Raw genomic sequence first — 23,799 nt, forward strand, 5'->3', positions numbered from 1 at the left:
AGGGGTGGGCAAACTATTCCACAAAGGGCCGCAGTGGGTGCAGGTTTTTGTTAATACCCATCATGAGGACAGCCTTTCACCAATCTGGTTTCTTACAAGCGCAATCAGTTGATTGCAGTCAGGTGCTTCTTGTTTCCACGGAAACCTCATTGGTTAAACTGTCTGTGCTGAATCAGTTGGAACAAAGACCCAATGCGGCCCTCGAGGACCGGTTTACCCACCCCTGCAATACAGCAATCACAGACAACAAGGAGTGGTTGAGATTTTCTTTTTCATATAGTTACCCTTTAAACGTTATTTTTCTTTTTTTGTTTGTTTTTGGATCGATTATTTATCATCTAACATATCGGAGGAAATGCGACAGTAACAAAAAAAAATACATTTAAGCAATAGTAATGAGGTAGATATCCGTGACTTTTACAGATGCCAAATTTTTCATTGTGACGTAATTCGTTTAAAAGTTTAAAATATGCGAGTGAATAATTTTTTAAAGGTGGTTTTTAAAAAAAAAAAAAAAGTTAAATAAAATTTAGACATCAATTAATGATTCTAAGCTAAAAATGACAGACATTTTGAATAATAAATATACTTACTTACCTTCTTTTTATGGCTAGGTTGAAACAAAAGTGGTTGCGAGACGTCTGTAAACGGGAGTTTTCAGGGTAACACGGACAAATTAAAAATAGTTCAGAGGCTTAGTGCGCCATGAATCTGCTATGGCAGCATATAGACATATTGTTCTATCAAGCACATGTATTTGGCTTTAAATACAGCAGTTTATTTTAAAGAGGGGTGCAAGAGGAGAAACTGCTTTTTCAGTCTTGTCTGTGTTTTCCGCCATATATATATGGCTGAAAACACTCAGGTGACTTGAAGTTCCGCTCCGAGACCCCCAATTTAGCCAACTTTAAAAATTGTCCGATATGCATGTGTGATACATCATTGGAAAGCTTAAAATCTCTATTTTCTGGGGGAAGAAAAATTTTGAACGGGAGGGCATTTTTTTTTTAAAAAGAATGTTTTTTAAACAGCAAAACCCCATCTGGAGGTGAGAGCACGCGAGAGCAGAATTACAGACGCCATGACTTTAATGAGATATTATTGCGTACTTACCTTGTTTCGATCCAAAAACTCCATGTAGCATGCATCACCGAGTGTCAAGACACAGCTGTGAATGGCCACAGCTGGATTTTGGGGGGATTTTATGGGTGAAATATGGTAATATAACAAGGGTCACGATGCAGAAATCACAGACATCAAGGAGTGGTCGAGATTTTCTTTTTCATATATTTACACTTTTAAATGTTTTTTTTCCGATTTTGTTTTGTTTGGATCAATTATTTATCATCTAACATATAGGAGAAAATGCGACAGTAACAAAAAAAATACAATTAAGCGATAGCTATGAGGTAGATATCCGTGTCTTTTTTACAAACGCCATTTTCTTCATTGTGACAAAATTTGTTTAAAATATGTGAGTGAAATTTTTTTTAAAGTCGATTTAAAAAAAAAAAAAAACCGAAATATGAGACATCAATTAATGATTCAATGCGAAAAACGACAGACACTTTGAATAATAAATATAATTAATTACCTTCGTCGATGGCTGGGTTGAAACAAAAGCGGTTGCGCGACATCTGTAAACGGGGGTTTTCAGGGTAAAATGGACAAATTAAAAATTGTTCCAGGGCTTAATACACCACGAATCTGCTATGGCACCATATAGACATGTTGTTCTATCAAAATCCACAGTTGTTGTGGCTTAAAATACAGCAGTTTCTTTTAAAGTGTTGTGCAAGAGCAGAAACAGCTTTTTCAGTCTTATCTGGGTTTTCCGCCATATACTGTAGATATATTGTCAATTAATTTCATTGCTGACAGTGCGTTCCGGGGTCATCAACATGTTTTGCCCCCCCACCCAAAAAAAAAAGTCAAACTCCACCTACGGTTATAGTGTGAAAAGGCCTTTCGCGAACCGGTATCACATTGCTTGTGTTTACAGCATGCACGCATCAATCAAGCACTGATGGACCGTGTGCTAAGTACTAGCATTTACTGTCAGATACATTTTGAAATTTTACATTAAAAAATGCAATGCATTTTTGGCCGAACAGTCTTTTTTTTGTGTGTGTCAAAAAAGTTTCCCTACGCCGTGCGAAAATTCTGGTCATTTTTGTGTTTGGACAGTGTGAATGGGTTAAAACTGTAGGCTGGATGCCGCGCCAAAGAAATTGAAAGAAAAAAAAGGAATATTCTAGATGGTAGCTTTTGCATTACATGTAAAGCTACCATCAATAATGTATGCTAAAAGTACATATAATGTAGCTGTGGAATTAATAAGCGTGCAGTCTCTGTTACTAAAATTGACTTGTGTATTAAGCAAGCCAGGCAGTCAGCTTTTAAGCAAGAACTTTGTCTGCCCTTGCGTCACAATGGTGACAGGCTTTTGAGCGGAACTGAGCCAATACAGTGTCATCAGTTGAAGAATGTAGTGTGACCAAGGGTGATGGGTGTGGCTAATGAAATTGTAGGTTTGTGTCACAGTGTGTGCCGTTGTGTGGATGCTGCTGTGGGCTACAAGATTGTGTTCGGGGGTGGCACCAAATTAACAGTGGAAAACAGTAGGATCCTTTTCTACTTTATACGGCATCACCGGTATTGAGATGATTTGCCTTACTGTATTTTACTTGTCTTTCTCTTTCCACTTGGATTATTCTTTTTCCCCATATGAAAACTTCCTGCCTTAGTAGTATCTTGATGTAAATTTGTCAGACTGTTCTCACGCAAGCTGATACGCTTTTTTGCATCGTGAAGGGTGTTCGGTCAACGTTATTAACATCAGAGTCAAGCTTGACGAAGAATGTTTTCCTGAGAAACACCGGGGTTGAGAGGCCATCTCATTTCAAAGAAATGCTCTCATTATTTTGCATAGCATTTATTTCATTAGAAGAAAATGAGAATTGTTGATGAGTTTGCTTCCTGATATTTAGATTTGGAACTAAACTGAATTCAGCAACTTTTAAATTGAAAAAAAGAAGCATTTACACTGACAATATGGCATTTTCCTTATTTTTGGATTTGGGGATAGATGGCTTACAGATTGGCTTCTGCTTGAAAAGTGCTTTTCTAACTTCATGGCACTGAAACAGTCCTGAGGTAGCAACATCAGGAACACCTGTTGGTTAAGTATCCTGCTGGAGGACAGTTCAGCCCAGTCACAAAGGCCGCCCCATAAAAGGTCCATAAAAGGTTTTTACTGTTTTCTTATTGAGGTGTGGAATGAAAAATAGGCCATTAAGAGTATGTTCCACCATTCATTATCATGGCTGTGATCAAATATTTTGAATTATTTTATTCAGCGGGGCTACAAGCACAGCCAGACCGGAAGAACAGGAGTGATGCATAAACCTGATTAAATGTGCGAGGTTCTAATCAGATCCTTATTTAAGCATCTGATGAGGTTGTTGCTGAAGAAAACAATGTGTGCCAGATTTATACCTTGTGGAAGTAGGTGCAGGATGACAGTAGAGAAAAACATATTCAAAAAATAAGAGAATAAGTATTTGGTCAATACCAAAAGTTCATCTCAATACTTTGTTATGTACCCTTTGTTGGCAATAACAGAGGCCTAATGTTTTCTGTAACTCTTCACAAGCTTTTCACACACCGTTGCTGTTATTTTGACCCATTCCTCCGTGCACATCTCCTGTAAAGCAATGATGTTTTTGGGCTGTCGTTGGGCAACATGGACTTTCAACTCCCTCCTCTCCTCGTGGCGCCAAAATGATAGCAAGAACAGTGAGCAAAAATCCCAGAACCACACGGGGGGACCTAGTGACTGACCTACAGATAGCTGGGACCACAGTAACAAAGGCTATCAGTAACACAATGTGCTGCCAGGGATTCAAATCCTGCACTGCCAGACGTGTCCCCCTGCTGGAGAAAGTACACATCCAGGCCCGTCCGCGGTTCGCTAGAGAGCATTTGGATGATCCAGAAGAGGACTGGGAGAATGTGTTATGGTCAGATGAAACCAAAATAGAACTTTTTGTTCGAAACACAGGTTCTCATGTTTGGAGGAAAAAGAATACTGAATTGCACCATACCCACTGTGAAGCATGGGGGTGGAAACATCATGCTTTGGGGCTGTTTTTCTGCAAAGGGACCAGGACAACTGATCTATGTAAAGGAAAGAATGAATGGGGCCAAGTATTGAGAGATTTTGAGTGAAAATTTTCTTCCATCAGCAAGGGCATTGAAGATGAGAAATGGCTGGGTCTTTCAGCATGACAATGATCCCAAACACACAGCCAGGGCAACAAAGGCGTGGCTTCGTCAGAAGCATTTCAAGGTCCTGGAGTGGCCTAGCCATTCTCCAGATCTCAACCCCATAGAAAATCTGTGGAGGGATCTGAAAGTCCTTGTTGCCCAATGACAGGCCCAACTCCCGCCGCTGACGAAGCGTACCAACAGAGGGGTGTCCCAACAACTAGCGCAAACGTGGCACCAATAAATGGTACCCCTTCCGGTCCATTTTGCAGTAAATGGGGGCTTGAGACATCAATTTTAATTGTAACTCACACATTGTTGTTATCCACCTGTTCCTTTTATTGCATTCTACATCAGCACAAACTGGCTTTTGTGCCATTTCACGTCAGTTTGTGGCTGTACTGCCCTTTTTACCCACTGTATGTATAAATTTGCTTTACTAATACAATGTGCTTGATTTTGGTTTAGCGGAAGACTTAAAGCCATCCTTCTACAAACTTAAAGGAGGCAACCTGACAGCGTGTCTCGCCACCGGCTTCAGCCAAAAAAGTGCCACGGAAAAGACGCAGAAACGGTCCATGTTCGAGGAGTCTCATGCTGTCCGAATATCGGCCAACTCTATATACAACCAGGTGGCACTACTACCAGCTGCGTTTATTGACACATGTGAGGAAGGTGAGGAATCTGCCTATCACAAAAAATGAATTACCTTGCCACCTGATCTGGCTTCCTGCTCTTTTGCCACAGATGTCAGGAGACCGTGGCGGTGCGAGGACGTGTTGATGCCAGGTTGGTATGGAACACGTGCAGGCAAGATTGTCTGACTGATCTAAATGTGAATGTCATTGCCAGATGAGAAGGTGAACATTGCCTCCCTCATCGTCCTCGCCCTGCGTCTTGTTTTCTTCAAGGCGCTCGCCATTAATTGTGTTATGACACTGCGCCTGTTGCTCGGGAGAGTAGAGTAGCCAGTGTGACGCGACCACCTTTTTGTTGCTTCTGTGTTTGTGTTTGAACTTGTTGTTTTTTTGTTGTTGTTTTTAATGAAAAGTGTCATTAATCAATAAACTTTAAATGAATCACACTTAAAAATAGTTGCTGGCTTTTTATTCCGTTTTTGTTTAAAAAGAAGAAACGTAGCAAAATGCAAAAGGGGATAAATAGGCTACATTTTGTTTCAAAAATATATTAAAATGTGACATGCTGTGACACCACGAGACTGTAAATTTGTGTGACGTAATCAACCGGCGGCAGGACCAAACAACACTTCTGCCCAGAAGAGATCAACTTTCTATACTTTCTTTACTTTCCAATGTACATAATTTACTTTTTTTCTGCTCCGCCGCTGCCCATCTTGGAAACGCCAGAGGAGGCATCTAACCATCACGGCGACCTCCTCGCGAGGCAAAAGAAGGTAGATTCCAATGCCAAGGAAAGAGGGTTACGACACTCTTTGTTCTCGCCGCGGGTGTTCACGTGGTTCATGTAGGGCACAGGTGTCAAACCGATTCCAGAAAGGGCCTAGTGGGTGCTGGATTTTGTTCCAACCGATAAAGCGCAGAGTTTAACCAATGAACTTCCTGCTGAAACAAGCAGCACCTGACAAAGCTTAACTGATTACACATGTAAAAGATCTAATTGGTGAAAAGGTGTCCTCTTCATTGGTTGGAAAGCAAACCTGCACCCACTAGGCCCTTTCTGGAATCGGTTTGACACCTGTGATGTAGGGCGTGAGTAGTTTTGAGTAGTTTTAGTAGTAGTGAGTGGTTTTCAATGGAACTGACAGCGGTAATTGCGACATTTACGGAAAAATGGATAAAATCACGTATCCAAGTACTTGTTTGATTATGTCATTGCATTATTACATGTAAGTGCTGGTTTTACATTTGGAGTGGTCAGGTGACAACTGAAAACTATGTAAACTCTAACGCAGAAGGGAACGTTCACATGTTGTGGAGTGAACGTATCATGTTTCTGTTAGCTCGAGCACGGGAAATTACATTGAAATGCAAGATGATTTAGGTTTTTCTTTTTCCACAGCTAGAATACTGTTTTTCCACATAATGTCTAGATTTCCTTGATTCACCTACCTGTGGTAATATATTAAAGATAACGCCATGTATAACATATTTTGTTCCCAAGTTCTAAGTGGTAGTTCCAAGTTTGTTTTATCGCATTGACATCTAAAAACACTTGTTCCCCAAAAAGTTTGGGTTTGTGGTCACAACTTTTAAATTCTATTTTCCACTTTTCTTTACTGTTGCACTTTCTAATGCTTATCGTTTGTGTACATTTTTATTTTTATTTCTAAAGGCTTAGTTTGACTTGAAACACAAAGAAATTACATTTAACAAATATTTCCTGAATAACTTAACTAAATTTTGAATATAGTCTCTAATGTTAGCATTTTGGACCCAAGCAACACAAAATGATTACAAGACAGGAACAACATTTTATGATTTACCTCAACATGGTGTAATGTATGACAATAACAACTTATTACCCTTTGAAAAAGAAAATCACATTATTTATTGAACAATTTGTGGAATTGGTGTCATGGTTCATTGTTTACACCTAACATTTTACAGATCAGTGGCCTGTGATGGTTGGTTGTGCAGCATGGTTTCCCCATGGACCAAGAGCAGCAGAAAAAATGGAGGGCAACAGTCAGTCGTGAAAAGATGAAATACAAGGCTTTTTTGTTTGTTTGTTTGTGCCCACAGCCAGCAGTCACCATCAGCAGACACCAGCAGCAGTGATGTGGATCATGAAAATGTAACCTAAAAATCATACATTCAATTAGTTTTTTATTATAAATTTTTGTCTATTATTTGTTGACATCACTTTTCAATCTATATACATCTCTAAAATATAATAATGTCAAGCATTTTGGTGTAAAGAATACAGGTTGTCATGCATTGACGTGGTACTCTTTAATGAGGGGGATACCTTACTTCAAAGCTTACAAAATCGAGCTAATAAGCACGTGAAAGCCAGTCCTCTACCAATACTCACAAATACAGATGAGTGTGTACGTCACAAACGGCCTCTGAAAAAGTTGACAATTTAAAAGAGATAGTAACTTAATGAATTTATCCATGACGACACATTCCTAGTTAGCAGATTCAGCTTAAAAAGTAGGATAAAATTGGTCGTTAACCAAGATAAAATATATGTATAATTACTCCACGCACATACAAATAAAGCTCAACATATACATCATAAAGCGCCTCTGATAGAATACAGACTAGAAATTTCAAAAGGGATCATTTTTTTCATCAACTTACTTCCGAATATACTTGGCAGCCAGCCATTCGTATGAATGCGGCCCACCCATGTCGAAGCCATGTTTGGAACTACCCGAGGCTCCATAACCCGGAAGTACCCAGAAACAAAGTCGTATATTAGATCCCTATGGGAGTGTCGTAACCCTCTTAATATATGGCCCTGGTCAGTGGTTAATTAATGCCAGAGCCTTCGGAACAAGGTCTGGCACCTCTTGATTTTGGCCTCCCTGTGTTCCAGGACTTATTTGGGCAGATCCGGCACCTCTCGTGTATAGGAAGTCATAATATGAAAATGTTTTTTAAAAATGTATTGCAATAGCCCTGAATGGGGGGAAAGAAGGAGAGGAGATTGCTTTCTCCACTTTATTATGGCAACAATAAGAAAAAAATAAACAAAATTAAGCGGACTGCCGCCACATTCGACCGCTAACTTTTGCTTCTCGCCGGTCCCCCCCCTCACTTACAACAACCTTACAGTTCCCCAGTCTCAACGTCTCTTAAAGGGACCGTGCATCGTTACGGTCATTATAGTAACAAATCCCAAGAATTGCATGTTATAAAAAAATTAATGTCATTTGACAGAGTTGGAGATTTGTTGTTGTGCTGAAAAGCTGAACCAAACAAATCACACCCCTGACAAAAAAAAAACACAAAAAAAAACCTTTGAATTTGCAGCATCTGAAGAGCAAGCAGCCAGGATCAAACAGTATTTCATTTTTCAAAAAGAAGGAAGATGGTTCAAAATGAGTCAGAAAAGCAACAACCGGCAATGAGGGCAGCTGCAGTGACCTTCCTAACGGAGGAGGCATGCTAACAGCAGGAGGCTAGCGCCACAGCAGCTAGCCAGGTTCACGGACAGCCAGCCAAGCTGGGGAAGGAAGCTGCTACAGTGGCAGCACCTGTTCAGGTTCAGCGCCACCCGGAGTGGGGGCCAGCTAGAGTGCCAGCAGTCAGCCAGGTGGACCACCAACAGCCGGAGCAACAGGCCAATACCATTATAGGAAATTCAGGTTGGGGCTGCACAATTTGTAAGGTGGTGGGAACTTTGGAGCCAGAGAAGACGAGGGGGGATGAAACTCGCAAAAGAATAGGTTTGTGTTATTTATTGTAATGTTTGATGTTTTACAAGTGAGATTGTACGTTACTGTGAGTCCCACCTGTGGTTATGTGGGCAATTGCCCGTTCTGTGCAGATTATATGCCTAAAAAATTGTAAATTGTTGTCATAACATTTGTACCATGGATATTATCTGAAATTGAGGCTTGTAAGTCCCACAGCATGGCAAGTCGGCATTTGCCAATTGTTTTCAGCACCATTTTCTGCGTATGTTCCGGGACTTGTGCCCGTCTTGTCATCCCTGCACTGTCATATGCACTTTACGTTCGGCTACAAATCAAGCACTGGCCCTGGTAGATTCAATTCATAACACGACGTTGACTAAAGAGCTTTTGCAGAGTTCTGTTAACACTATCTCGACTTGCGTTGGCACGTCAAAAGACCTACACACCCAATATCCCAGGTTTCCAACACTTGGACTTCCGGTTACTATATTTGCGCGGAATCAACGTGGTGAACGGTGGAGGTGAAAACCCAAAGAGAGAACTACACATGAAATAATGACCCATCAGTCAGACTGGATGAGCTAATAGGGGTAAGGTCCAATGTATGAGAAAACTTGAGAGTGGAACGAGTCGGACAAAATACGTGGCGTGTAAAAAATGCACGGGACGAGTAAAGTACAATGATTCCTCAACATACGATCGCTTTGACTTAGGAAACTTTTGACGTCCAACGTAAAATTTGACTCATCATTTGTCTCGACATATGAAGACGTGACAACATGGCTAGAATTCAATAATGAATGAATATAATATAATAAATATTGTTATTATGCTTTCAGACGACCTAAATGTTTATTACACTTTAATGTGAATGTGTGATATTGGTTGTGTCTGTGTTTCCTTCCACAGGAAGTGGTTGCCATGGCACCTGCATCACTGATGAGAGCAGTTATGGTTTCTGTTTCAAAAGCCGAGAGGAACATCATGGTGGGGAGGAAATTGAGGTCAGTTATAATAGGTAACAATTCAGTCTTTTAAGGCTGGATTTCCACTGCAGTTACATTTGCCCAGTTCTGATTTAAAGTGCGTACGACAGGAGAAAAAAGTCTTAAATAGCATTATTATGTGATTTAGAATCATTTTTTGAGACGATTTGACTATATACAACAATTTGGCAAAGCGCAGATGACGAGAAATTAAGTCTTTTAATCTGCCGTTTAGACCCGTCTGTCATTATAGCTCTTTAGCGTCCCCAGCTGGATGATGACGTCGGCAGGGTCACGATTTCATCTGATTTAGAATTCAGCCCATTGAGGGGGAAGATTCAGAACAAGGATAATACGACAGAGAGCAGCAAAATGTCATTGTTTCAGTCTCTCCAATATTTTTACAGGATATTCTTTTTATCCAAGTATTTTTCCCCAGTAGCTAAATAAATGGTATGGTCATGACAAATAACAGTCTTGTGCTAAATGGAATATGAAATAATAAAAATATATTTATCCAGTACGACATGGCAAAATTACTCCATAATAGTCAAATTTGTTCACTTCACCTTTACTGTCGCACCTACTGAACGATATTTTATGCCATCGTAGTTAGTCGGGCTTTTGTCATTTACTTGCCGGCTTCAGAGAATGTAAACAAACCAAGAGGCGTGACAGCTAGCCGACATGCTAACCCGAACCGAGTGATGTTTCAAAGTCTTCGAAGCTGAAAATCACACATAACTAGCCCGGATCATTTCACATTGCGGTGGGGTTGTCGATTATCTTTGGTGATCGGCAACCCGCCCGTCGGCGAGCAAGTTAGAGCTCGTCGTTCCCCTTCTGAGGGCAGAGGGCTCGTTTGCGGGGAAGCAGCTGGACAATGACCGCCAGACAAACCGGCCGACGTCGGAGTAGAGCGTAGCTGCCAAATGGTCAACACAAATATGGCAAAATAATGCTTTACTACACGGCGAAGACGTAAACAGCGAGAGAGTCATCGGAGAGCGGCTGCAGTTGTTGTGCAGCTAACATGACAGAATGTGTCTTGCAATGAGCTTTTCTACATTCCCATCCATGATCAAACGTAAGTAAATAGTCCTTTATTTAAAGAAAGTTTGTAGTGTTTACTTTGTAATTGTGGTATTCGCGGCCAATTTTAACACAAAGTTGCAATTTCTCATCGGTTGGAAAATTTGACAGAACACCGGGCACACAAAGATGGCAATAAACCGAATATAGTGCTCTATCGGCGGGGGGATGTGCGACAAGCCGCCGGTCGTCGGCCGAGTGGGCAAGGAGCATGTCAGCCACAAAATGCAAGCCACCTACGTATGATCCCAGTATTTGACAAAATACAAAACACGATGTTTACTCACTTTCTCGTCAGTCCAATGGTCCCACAATAGTAGGGCTTGTTTTGGCCAATATCAACCGATGAATGGGAACCTTTTGAAACCCTGGTGCAGCAACATTTTTCTGCAGCCGTTTGGTTGGCGTGATGTGAAAAATAAACAAATTAATCCGCAAAACCAGCTGAATCCGCAGTCGTTCTGCATACTGTAGATGACAATATACAGCTGTATACTAAAGATGGCAATCCCGCTGACGCCACATTAGCAATCCTCGTCAAAACAGGAAGTCGCTCATTTTCATGGCGCGGAATTAAAAAAAACTAAATAAATATATTGATCACTTCCACACACATCCAAGCGGTCCATTTCATTCAGGAGCATAAAATACTGCGGAAATTATTAAATAAACATGCTTTTTGCCATCATAGGCACTTTAATGCCTGTACATTTGAATTTCGATAGCCTATCTGATTCACGGAACACGCGAAACAGCCTTTACGCCACAGATGTGCAAACCGCACGTAATACCTCTGAAACCTCAACACATGACAAAAGATGACTTGGCCACCGCTCATTTCAAAGCAGTTGCACCTTAGACGTTGTTTGAATACAACTTTATAAAGGAGGTGTCTTGAGTATTCTTTAATGAGTGAGTTCTTAGCATGGATACAATTTCAATCATTTATTATTTTTTAAGGTTTAATATTTTAAGATTGATTGTTTTTCACATCTACAGGTATTTGTCTACTACTGTAAGGCTGCCCCCCCCAATGTGACCCATGGAACGGATGTAGGTGTTTTTGTACAGGCAGACAAGTGGATTTGTCAGCGTGGGCTGCAGGCCGCAGTAGTAGATTGCTGAGTCGTTCAGCTCTAAGCGCGTGATATGTAGCGGAGCTTGCAGGGTCCAGGTATTTATGTTGCAGTGAAACCTCTCGGCGTACTTCTTCCCCTTTTTGCCTTGACCATGCTTAAAGGCGCTCAAAACAAAGTCTGGTGCTGCGTTTCCTTCTTGCTTGTACCAGAAGATATAATCGTTGCTCTGGGAGCTACTGTAGCTACAGTCCAGCGTCACTGTTTCACCCTCCGCAGCGTACTGATACCCTGTTGGCTGGTAAACCCTTTGATCGCCATTTCCTGTAAGAGAGCAACTAAAGTGTCAGACACAAGCTGAAAATAGCAATGATCTCAGATGCCTTTACCGAGGCTCAAAGCAGCCATCAGCACCCACAAGCGTGCGCAGTTCATCTCAGCTCTCTGTGAATGCTTGTAGCTGAATGGGTGTGGCTGGCTTTCAATTCCTGTTGCGATGACATCAACAAACATTGTAAGACATGTCCTGCCTTCAGGCTTCGCAGAAGTGCAGGAAATTCTTGAAAATGCTTCGATTTTAATGTTGTCATTTCGAAGTTTGAAAAATGCTTGAATCATACATCAAGTGCTTAGAAATGCACGCAATATTACTCAGCACCCTGTCTAAAAAGGAAGGAAAATTAAATGAAGTTCACTTCATCACCGCTGCACGCTCGTTCTAAAGCTCTCTCAGTTGCATGGTTGTCACTCAACAAATCGTCAACCCCAGGGAATGGCGTATTAGAATCGGTGCCTCAGTAATCTGAGGTCGCAAAATATACAAATAAAGCAGTGCATACATGTTCATTTTACACTTTTATCGCATGACCAGTTCCTGTTTTTGTCACACTGTTGAAGGGGATATTTACTTTTCTCGCAGACGCCGTTTAACTGTTTGCACTAGTCTAACACATTCATTAGAGTAATGCATTTAACCATAGTTTGAAGACACAAGCAGACTCTATCCATGCGCTTTGACACAGTAAAGTGGACCAGCTTATCAGCCCTCGCCTGATAAGCAAAGGAAAAGATGTTAGCATCTTTTCGGTGGGGTCAGGACACCCCCACCCTACCAAGGCAACAAGTTGATAGTTCGGCGCCTTAGACGTCAAGGCATGCCGAACCCCTACCTCAGTTGCCGTGGCAACCACGAACCCCCACCTCAGTTGCCGTAGCAACCACGACGCAGCCATGAACAATGACCCACGTACTTGACTGACCAAACCTGCCACAGAAGGATTATCCCAAGACAACACCCAGGCACGCCCTCCGCCTGGCCCACCCCACAGCAGCTTTCAAAAGACTGAACATTTTAGCAAACAACTGTCACTTCTCGGGGACATTTCGATGTATCCATGTTTTTAGAGATGTTGTTTTAGAGAGTTTTTAGAGACCCGATCGATCGGGATGCCGATCGGGTCCGATCACGTCATTTTCAAAGTATCGGAATCGGCAAAAAAATATCGGACATGCCTTTTTTAATATATATATATATATATATATATATATATATATATATATATATAATTATTTTTTATTTTTAAAAAAAAAAATTTATTAATTAAATCACGTTCTAATTGTATTTAACGTTACAGACAAACGTCTGACACTCATCATGTCTTACACTCATCCAGAGTCTTTAGTTTTGGCTTAAAGTGCTGTCAAATTTATCGCGTCAGCAGTGGTAATAACATTAAAATATTTGACGCAATTAACGCATGCGCTGCACTACCCACTCACGCATCGTCGCGTTTAATCTATAATTGCACCGTATTACGTATACATAGAACTAAAAGGCAATGCAAAATGAGGAGAGAGAATTTTGGCAGCCTTTGAAGCTTTTTTTAATTGGCCAAAGCCTTACAATCCCTCTCTCAACGATCAGAAATATCGTGTGAAGCAATGTGGGGAAGGTACTAGTTGATCTTTTTCTTGACACCCTAGTTTATTTCCCAACGCTGAGAAGATATATCAATTGGTACCATCACACACAGTCATGGTTGCACTTCCCATCATGCATTTGGGCAGAAGTTAAATGGCTGAATTATCATTTACTGAAAGCTCATAAAAATCCACTAGATGGCAATATTTAGTCACAATATACAAAGTCACATTTGTCCTTTAAGAATTACAAGTCTTTCTATCTGTGGATCCCTCTCACAGAAAGAATGTTAATAATGCCATCTTGAGGATTCATTGTCATAATAAACAAATACAGTACTTATGTACTGTATGTTGAATGTATATATTCGTCCGAGTTTTATTCATTTTTTTCTTAATGCATTGCCAAAATGTATATGATCGGGAAAAATGATCGGGAATGATTGGAATTGAATCGGGAGCAAAAAAAAACAATCGGATCGGGAAATATCGGGATCGGCAGATACTCTAAAACAAACTAAAACGACCGGGATCGTATCGGGAGCATGAAAACATGATCGGAACAATCCTAGTTGTTTTGCTGACCCTGGATCCTGCAGTGTCTCTCCATCGTCTGTTTTGCCTTGCTTTTTGATCACTGTCGACGAATAAATTGTCAACCTGTTTTCGGTGAGCCTTCTTCAAACTTTTGGAACTTTGAGTCAGTGCAAAGGGTTAACACCAGAGTGAACACGCGGAGTTTGGCTTTCTGGCCGATATGCTGGGGCTACGTCAGCGGGACACCTACTGGTTCGGCTGTCGCTGCTCTGGCGGCTTGGCTGGGAAGACAAATTCCTTCAGTGTTCTGTGTGAACAACAATATGTTTGATGTGCACGAAAGCGTGTTATTTGCATAAATTCACAATTATCTTTTGTGTAAAACATTATTTGCTGCGCATGAGTCGCCCTTCTCACTCTCAGACAACCAGGCCTGCACATATAGACACAGCCAGGAAGTGAAGAGCGTTGGGGACTCCAGCAAGCCTATTTATTAGAGTCCCAAACACAAATGCAATTTTTTCCTTTGTTGCACAAGAAAACAGCGACATCTTATTTTAAGGCGTAATAGCTGTAAAAGCCATGTCAGTAGCTTTTCAATGAGAACGTGAGTAGTCTTTCTTGTAGTTCGTGAAGTACAGTTTCATGCAAACGTGCATCGAGATATCATTTAGCTTAGCAATTGGAGGTGAGAGAGTCATGTTTGCAGTGGCCAAAAGCTCAGCAAAGATCAAGAAAGCGCACTTATCAAGGTTTCCTCGGCAGTGACTTGTACGTCTCCGTCCACCGAACAGCATGATATCACTACGCCGGCACCTCTGTTATTGGACAGAATTTGCCACAAAACGCTCGACGTTTGTGTACTTTTGAGAGGGCACATTTCTGCCTATTCGTAAACGAATATCAACGTTATCCCAATTCTATTGCAGGTACTGGAAAATTGGTCTTGAAAGTCTTTAAAAAGTGCTTAAATGTGGCAATGAAAAAGATGTGAGATGTGATTCTTCAATCTCTATTTCAATGTCACCTCTATCCCAACTGTTGCTTTTTCTAGGATCTTGTGCAGGGGTGTCAAACCCATTCCACAAAGGGCCACAGTGGGTCCTGGTCTTCAACCAATGAGGTTCCTGCAAAACAAGCAGCACCTGACTGCAATCAACTAATTACATTTGTAAGACACCAGATTGGTGAAAATAGTGATGGCAGCTTGAAAATGAATCTTCGAAACACGCTCTGAACCGATGACGTATATTTATATTGAACCACTGCTCCAGAGCTTGCTTCAAGTCATGTGACATATGATGTATGAAACAGGAACACCCCTATCGGTTCATAATCCAATCAGATGGGTCACAGACACTGGCTGTCTCGTTTCTGACAAGTGACTGGCTGAGGCGATTTGAATTATAGCATCTCATTATTTCATAACAGCGCTAACAAATGTTAAATTTGCGGCACGGTGTCGTCGTGCTTCATATACGTTTTTGCAGTTGACTTGCTGAGAAATCTATTTTGTTTAATCATTAACGAGTAAGCTAGGAACAGAGGTCGTTCTGAAATGTGGGAACACTATAATCTGACCGCTCCTGATAAGGTACGTGCGCTGACTATAAACACGTAACATAAGTAATGTCATTTTAAAAAGTTACATTGCTAACAAAATTAAAGTTCGGTATTGATACTCTGGACAGAGATACGTCTGATACCAGGAGGTCAAGGAATGCAACAAAGGAGGTGCAGCGATACTTTACTGATCCACCAATGGGAAGAGCTGAAAACTCACTCATTTACTGGCAGAATCACCAGACCCTCATTTATTCCATTTAGCAAAACATTTTTAATCCACACCTGCATCATCTGTTCGCTGTGAGCGAGTATTTGGTAAATGTAGAGAAGCTGTAAGCAAAAAAAGAAATCGACTCAATCCACAAACTGTGCAGATATTAATGTACCTCAATAAAAATCTTTGAATGTTTTCCGTCCCACATGATGACCAGTTACACAAGCACACAGCAATTTTCCCCTCACATCGCTCACATCAGTAACACAAAACACATTCATAAGTCTCTATTTGTAAATAGTCGTCCTCTTTAAATATCTGCCTTAGAGATATTTAGACAAATATTTACTATTTTTCTCCTTGAACATTTCTTCAGGATGCTGGCCACCTCTGCTAAAATTGGCTACATCCTGGGTCAAATGGATTACTCAATTCTCCCCTGAAATTGAATTAATAATCAATATACACTACCGTTCAAAATGGTTGTGTATAGTGTATAGTGTAACGGCTTTTGAACAGTAGTGTAGTGTAATGAGAATTTGGTTTCAGTATTTCATGTTTTCTACAAAAAAAAAAATAAATAAATAAATAAAGTGACTTGGGCGATTATTGTAAGAGGATGACGAAATAGCACTTCAAAATCAGCTTTCCTCTGTGCATCACACTTCAAAGGAAAGACGCCTTGTGAGCCCCTGCAGTTCCAGCTTTTGTCGGGAGATGTCACTGAAAATGACGTTTCATGAACTGAAACTATTCTCAAATCAATTTGGCCCAGTAGTTCGGAGCTTCACAAGAAGCTTCATTGGCCATCACTACTAAAAATAGTGCCAATCGTTTGTGCTTCATTTGTGCATCTGGGTGGAATAAGTCCCGTGTTCTGCCAATTTTGCATCCCATCAGAAATTGCAACTTTGCGGCTCTGCGCATGCTCACAATGTTAAAAATGGCCGCGAATGCAGCGGTTACAAAGTAAACACTACAAACTTCCTTTAAAGAAAGGAATATTTTCTTACATTTGATCATGGATGGACATGTACAAAGTTCTCCTCAGACACATCCTGCCGCGTCTCCTCGTCTTGGGTACCGGGGAAGTGCTCCCTGTTGTCATACCGCGCACCCCTCCCGGCTAGCTGGATGCTGGTGTGTTGGCAGGGTGCCGCCAGCTCCGGCGGGGGGCCCTGCCCTGCCTTGGGCTTGGTGGGCCATTGGGGGTCCCGCGGTGTGCCGTGCCGGTTGGGGGGGCTGCGGCTGTGGGGCGGGCGGGGGTGGGTGTGGGTGGAGCGTCCCCTCTTCCCATCCCTGAAGGCCGGTTGATGGGGGAGTGGGTGGCCCGGTGGCCCCTTTGCTGAGCTGCGGGAGGAGGGATGGGCCACGCTGACTTGCAACCCCCCTGTTCAGACCAACTGGACACTCAGACTTTAATTCTCTGTGTCAAACAGATGAACAGTAAAGGTTTAGAAAAAAAAAAAAACAAGACCCATCTGCCATGTTAGCTGCACACATCAACTGCACGCCGCTCTCTCACTGTTTACTTCTTTGCCGTGTCGTTAAGCATTAATTTACGCCAAATTGGTGTTGCACATGTATGTTTACGATGTAATATGTTTACTTAGCACCTTTGGATAACATCCAACTGAGTCAAACTGAATGTAAAAGATGGCTTATTCACCACCACAACAGCTTTGGGAGAAAAATATTTTAAGGGTGGAAAATTTGACAGAACAACGGCTTCCCCCCTCCCTTGAATGCAGCATTTGGATACTGATTGGCTGCAATTGACATCATCATTCAAAATAATATCTCAATATCAATGAAACGATAGCAACACAAATAATTTTTTTTTTTCAAACAAATGAGCACAAACCTAGCACAAACAAATAGCACCATTGTGGTTCCGTTCCGCCGTAGATGGGGGCTGCGTGACGTCATCACTACAAATTATAAGCGCAATATCTACAAAACCGTTGTGACACAATTTTTTTTTTCCCAGCACAAACGAAGCAGAAATTATTGACGCTATTTTTAGCCATTTTTCATCCAAATGGGGAGCTGGTTGACCTCAAATTGATCATATAAAAGAATTGTAAATATCTCAAATATGATAGCAGCACAAAAAACGTTTTACTGCACAAACAGTTGCGCTTTTTTTTTTTTTAAATTTTATTTTATTTTTTAACATAAATTATACATATAAATGGGGGGCCAAATTCGTGGAGGTTAACTACACAGGTTCATTTTTGCTTGACACTGTCAAACAAAGATGTTTTTACTGCTACACCCAGGATAATCTGTGTATTGCATGTTGACCAAAACAATAGATGGCAGCGACACTTGACCTCTGAGGGTTACATGTGGCCCATTCTTGGCCCGTTTCAGAAATATCCTGGAACCGCCACTGCTCGAGTAATTAGGCTCGAGCGTTTACGTCACAGCAGCACGGGATCGTGCGAGATTTGCGACAACGCAACCATTGCGGAAGCACGTCTGCATCACGGGACATTTAAACTTAACGGCAAATACAATTCAACTACGAGTGCCAAAGATGGAAAAATGTAGGGAAAACTTGCCAGTTCGAAACAGAGACAAACTTGTTACCACGGCGAAGGACAGATATGTGAGCAATTTTAAGGATGTGAACAATGTTGACCCTCACGAGCAAGCCGAACACAAATGGAATAAAGATGTCGACAAGCTTCCACCACTACGCGAAATGGACATCATGCTGTATTTAGTGTTTGGTATATGTTACTACACTCATCAGCAATTCCGAAACTACAAATCGCTACAAAGCTACGAACAGTTTTGCTGCGGATGGGTGCAGGATCTTCACTTTATGACCATAGTAAACGGCAACACCATCTTTCTAGCAAAGGTAGGCAATGTGTGTTTACATTAGTCTGTGACCACGGATGTACAAATCTTTTGCTGCATAAAATGTAGCCTGTGTACAAATTCTTTGCCACTCTCTCACGTCAAAATATTACAGCTTTTTCATTTAGCAACGACAGGAATTATGTCTAATGAAGACAATGCACATGTATGCATGCTAGTTGTTTAGCTGTAGCAATAGCTAACAACAGGCCGACTTAGGGCGTAAAGTTACAGAAATTTGCGTAAACAAACGAAATTAACTTACCGGAGTGGAAGTGCATAGAGCAAACTCAGTGTGTAACTGGAGAATCAAACGTTATGCCCTTCCTTCTGATCGAGGCCACCCATGCCATTCTTCGACGTTTGGTAAGTTCAGATATGAGCTTTCCCTCGCCTTTTCTCCATGTAGGGATCCGGAAGAAACTCAATGGTGTTCTGTCGAGCTGTACATTCTCCTTTCTATTCGATCGGTTGTTGCAATTCTTTAGCGCACAATAATTTCCCACCATTTTTAAAGAGCGACCTGTGTTGAAATGCCTCAGTTTATGTTTCTCGCTTCCACAATGGCGATAGCGGCGGAAACCTCGCGAGTGCCACGTCATACGCTCGAGCCTAATATTATTTTGAAGTAGCGTTCCTCTTGTTTGAGTCAAATTTTCTACTTCTCTACAGACTTCTGCAAAAAGCATCCATATATTATTGATCTGTCTTTGTCTTATTATTGTGAGGTCAGATATACTATTTAAATTGCTTTAATGTACTTATGTGATTGATTCTAGTGTTTGTGTTGCGAATATTAGAGTTGTCAATCTAGTTTTGTCCGACTGTACTTGCCGTAGTTTCTCATCCAAAATGGCCGGCTTTTTGCGCCTGCGTAGAATACATCGCGCAGGCAACTAAATAATGTACTGACAGGCGGTTCTGCAAATTACTGTACCAAGTAATATAGTGAGTACCAGGCCAGCCACGTTGGATAAACAGAAGAGGCACCTATATCTTGTAAGGTCAATATGAAGTATGTTTTCATGCATTCTGTAGTTTAGCACCAATGGAGCACTGTTTGTGCGCCTTTGTTTGATTGTCAGTAACAAATCGGCAGATAAGGCTCAACATTTCACTCAAACTAGGTAGTTTGAGTTACATAGGCTACGTAACTAGCTATTGCCTCGCATAATTTATCACCATGATATGTTTTCAATTGTACTCTGCATTTTTGAGCTTGACAGCAAAGTGGTAAATGTCCTTCGATTAGACTGCAAAGTATGTTTTGGGTGCAGTTTGAAGTGACCCACTCCTGATATTTTTACCGGAATATGTCCGGGGACCTTCGATAGATTTTTTTCCTTCTAAACAGTACAGTGACCGACTACGATGATACTGCGGTCAAACCAGCCTCTATTCGACAACACGAAATCAAGCTAATTTATTTCAGTCACGTGCAACGTGCTGACTTCAAAGTGAAAGTGCCTGATTTCAACAAATGATCATTTAAAAAAAAAAAAAAAAAAAAAAAAGGAGAGATACTTGAGGTTGGTCAACCGGACTACCCCAGGACTCTCATTTAAATCGTAAGTGGTTATTTCAAAAGAAAAGTATTCAGATATAACTAATTTAACTGTCATTTTGTTTGACTAAAAATATATATGACAGAAAACACATACAAGACTGAAATAATTTTTGAAATCAAGCATAATTACAGACAGCATGAGCAATTTGCAAATTGCCAGGTATGACTTGAAGTCCGAAAATAATGGTAATAATGTTGACTGCAGTGTCCCTTTAAACGAATGAATTTTAATCTTAGACCAATTAAAAAAAAATCTATACTGCCATCTAATGTGAAACTGCTCTTCTTTCTTGCAGTGAATTGTGGCCTGCGATCTATGATGATTTCACATGGTCTTAAGATCACCAAAGAGGACTTTATTTTTGGTCCATGGACAGTGACAACAGCCAAAAACCATATTATGAAATCCAAAGACCTTGAAAGGTGAGGTGTAACTTTTTTTTTTTTTTTTTTTTAAACTAAACAGACAACACCTAGATGCCAGATGATTTTGAATATTTTGACTTCTTGTTCAAGGCCCACAGAATATTGGGGTTAGTATTTTGACTACTAAATGAAAGATTAGTACTGATTACAGATTACTATTACTTAAAATGTAATATGGTTGAGCTACTTCATTTTAAAAATGACCTAAATTAGATTACAAGTTACTTTTTAAGTTACCTTCAGGGCGCTCAACATGAAAATGAAAGACTCTTCACTCTGCATCTGGGATCCAGCAATTTTAGTTACAGATGACCTCCTTTTCTGATTTAAAGGAGCAATATGTAAGATTTGGGACCAAAATTTCCTAAATCAAAATACTGCAGTGCACAACAGTCCCACTTCCTCTTTGGGCTTCCAGATATGGGTTCGCAATGGAGAATCAAGATCCGTTATCTCAACAGTGATGCATTTAAAGCAACACTATGTAACTTCAGTTTTGGTCGATTTTAGCGATGCATGTTGACAAAAGCGGTAGTGTTTTGCCTAAGCCTGTCGCAATATGCAATAAGTACATTTATTGCACGATAAATAAAAATGAAGGCGGTAATTTTTCCGCTGCGATTTATCACCTCGCGTTAAAAGTTTGGATTCCTTGTTACCAACTGCGCAAAATGCATCTTCGTTCCAGGTCCGGCAAAAAATAGCGCCGGAGCCAGTCGTTCCCATTATATCCTATTGTTCAACGTATACCGGCCGCGTCAGTGCTCAGGATTGACTGCGGACCATCTCCGGCGTGCCGGTGTTGTTGACGTGTGGGCGCTCCCGTCAGGGGTGACATTTCACACAGGGCAGCTATTTTTCGGCACAACACCGGATATTTACAACGAAGTCCGCCAAAACATTGTTACCGACTTAGCTGCTACAACCTCGCTTTGACAACGGACATGATGAACATTGGTGGCAAATTAAGAGCGCTGTGCTTCAAACTCTTCCTGTTTATGAAAGTCGATTGTCATATGCTGGTGTTGTGCAGTAATGAGCAGACGTGACTTCTGTGGCGTTCTTTTTTAATGCGCGCACACACTAGATATCATGAAATAGCAAACTAGATGTGCTACGTCCAATGCCATTGGCTACGTGAGCCCAGAGTGATTATGGGACACGTAGTCCATATACTACATCTTTGAATCATAAACCGCGATGTATGAATGGAAGTTAAGAAGGCCAAATCAATCCATACCAGTGACTATAGATAATGCTGCAAATTTTGTTAATTTAGTATGTGACACAGATGGATTCGGACCACAAATAGGGTGTCTTGTTCATGTAGTAAACCTAGCTGCTAAGAGAGCTGTAGCAATCAACAGTGTGCCCTGCCTCACTTTACAAACAGTAAAGATTGTTCTCAGCACTTTTATACAAAATTTCTTCAGATCAGTAAGTAAGCACATAAATATTATGCACTAAAATGCATGTTTATATGATGGCAATTTATTTTTTGCTCGTTAGGCAAAAAAAAAAAAAAAAAAGTAAACGTATGGAATCGAATCGAAAATCGTGTCCCCCGTATCGAAAATCATACCGAACCGTGACTTAACTGTATCGTTGCATCCGTATGGAACACCATAGCAGAAGCTATGAGGGGGAAAGTTTTCATTTGCCTAAATGCTTAAGTTATTAAGTGCAATTAAAGTGATCCTCTAACTTAAATACATGTAGGCTCTAATAAACCACAATTGTTCTCTTGTACTAAAATATGTTGTTAGAAACACATAAAATGTTAAGTCAATGGCAATATTTTATAATATTTAGTACATATTTTGACCGTTAGTTGGCGCCATGGTTTGCGGGCTCGCAGTGATGACGTCATTGGGATCTTTCCAAATGTGTAGCGTGTTCAACAATTGCTTATTGCTGCCTAAACTCGCAAAGTAAAATGCCACGATGTGCTGCTTTTAGATGCAATTTCCAGTCAAATGGAAACAAGGGGAGTGAAGTGAGTGGTCAAGGTGGAATTATTATTTTTAGTGGATAAATGTGCATAAGTGGAAGCTTCTCCCCCTTTTTGGTCCCTGTATGCGCGTATCCTACCCACCACGGCGACCACGCGTTACAACTGGCCCCCTAAAATTTTTCCTGGATCCTCAGTCAAGTAAGGGATCCGTCTATTTTCTGGATCTGACGGTCCCACCGTGTCTGCAATATTGGTTTCGGATCTGTCCATTTTTTTTATTCGTCGGTCCCACAGCAGCTTTTCGGATCAGTCTATTTTGTGGAATCGACGCCCTGACACGACATGTTGGGAAAGCTAACGAGTGACACGCTGGAATTTCGGCAACGGGCACAGCGACGTAACAAGAATGGCGACCTGTCACTTAAAATAATTTTACAAACTTTATTAAAACAAAAACATTAAGAGGGGTTTTAATATCAAATTATTATAACTCATACTAACATTTATCTTTTAATAATTACTTGTCTTAAAAATAGAGGATCCCTTTAAAAAGTATTTTTGAATTTAAGAGTGAATATTTATTGCGTTTAAATGGGTGTCCTTGATGTATTAATATATACTGTATTCTCACTGTGTTATTGTAAATTGGTTTAAAAAAACTGGGGGGGGGGGGGGCCCAATAATATCGCATATCGCAATAATTTATGAGATAAATTATCGCACACTAAAATTTGTTATCGCGACAGGCCTAGTTTTGCCTGCCTTTCCCATCAAGACCAGCGCACAGTGTCGTAGAATCCTGATCTCCCAATCGCCAGCAGATGGATTAATCCTTTACACTCTGAGCGTTTTTGGGTGAAATTAGGGGTTGATTTTTCTATGAGTACAGTGCTACCTCTACATACGAAGTTAATTGGTTCCAGGACCTTGTTTGAAAGTCGAAATGGTTGTATGTCAAGCAGGATTTTCCCAT

The 23,799-nt window shown here is 40.8% G+C and overlaps 1 protein-coding gene and 1 gene segment (V, D, J or C); one reads left to right on the plus strand and one right to left on the minus strand.

Moving 5' to 3' along the window:
* Nucleotides 1-11,598: 11,598 nt before the first annotated feature.
* LOC130906569 (T cell receptor alpha variable 38-1-like) lies at nt 11,599-19,425 on the minus strand. The segment is given in 4 exon segments: nt 11,599-12,095; nt 12,161-12,259; nt 17,022-17,434; nt 19,145-19,425. Coding segments are annotated over 2 exon segments (453 nt in total).
* Nucleotides 19,426-19,723: 298 nt separating this feature from the next.
* tiprl (TIP41, TOR signaling pathway regulator-like (S. cerevisiae)) overlaps nt 19,724-23,799 on the plus strand; it is a 50,167-nt gene continuing 46,091 nt past the window's right edge. The window contains exons 1-2 of one of the 3 annotated variants that reach the window (XM_057821631.1): nt 19,724-19,883; nt 20,743-20,869. In XM_057821631.1, the coding sequence (XP_057677614.1) occupies nt 20,763-20,869 (107 nt within the window). In that variant the 5' untranslated portion in view covers nt 19,724-19,883; nt 20,743-20,762. Of the gene's footprint in view, nt 19,884-20,742; nt 20,870-23,799 lie in introns of those variants that run through there. The other 2 variants (XM_057821630.1, XM_057821632.1) reach the window with 2 other exon arrangements.

This window comes from Corythoichthys intestinalis, chromosome 18 (genome assembly GCF_030265065.1).
Source record: "Corythoichthys intestinalis isolate RoL2023-P3 chromosome 18, ASM3026506v1, whole genome shotgun sequence".
Taxonomy (NCBI): domain Eukaryota; kingdom Metazoa; phylum Chordata; class Actinopteri; order Syngnathiformes; family Syngnathidae; genus Corythoichthys; species Corythoichthys intestinalis.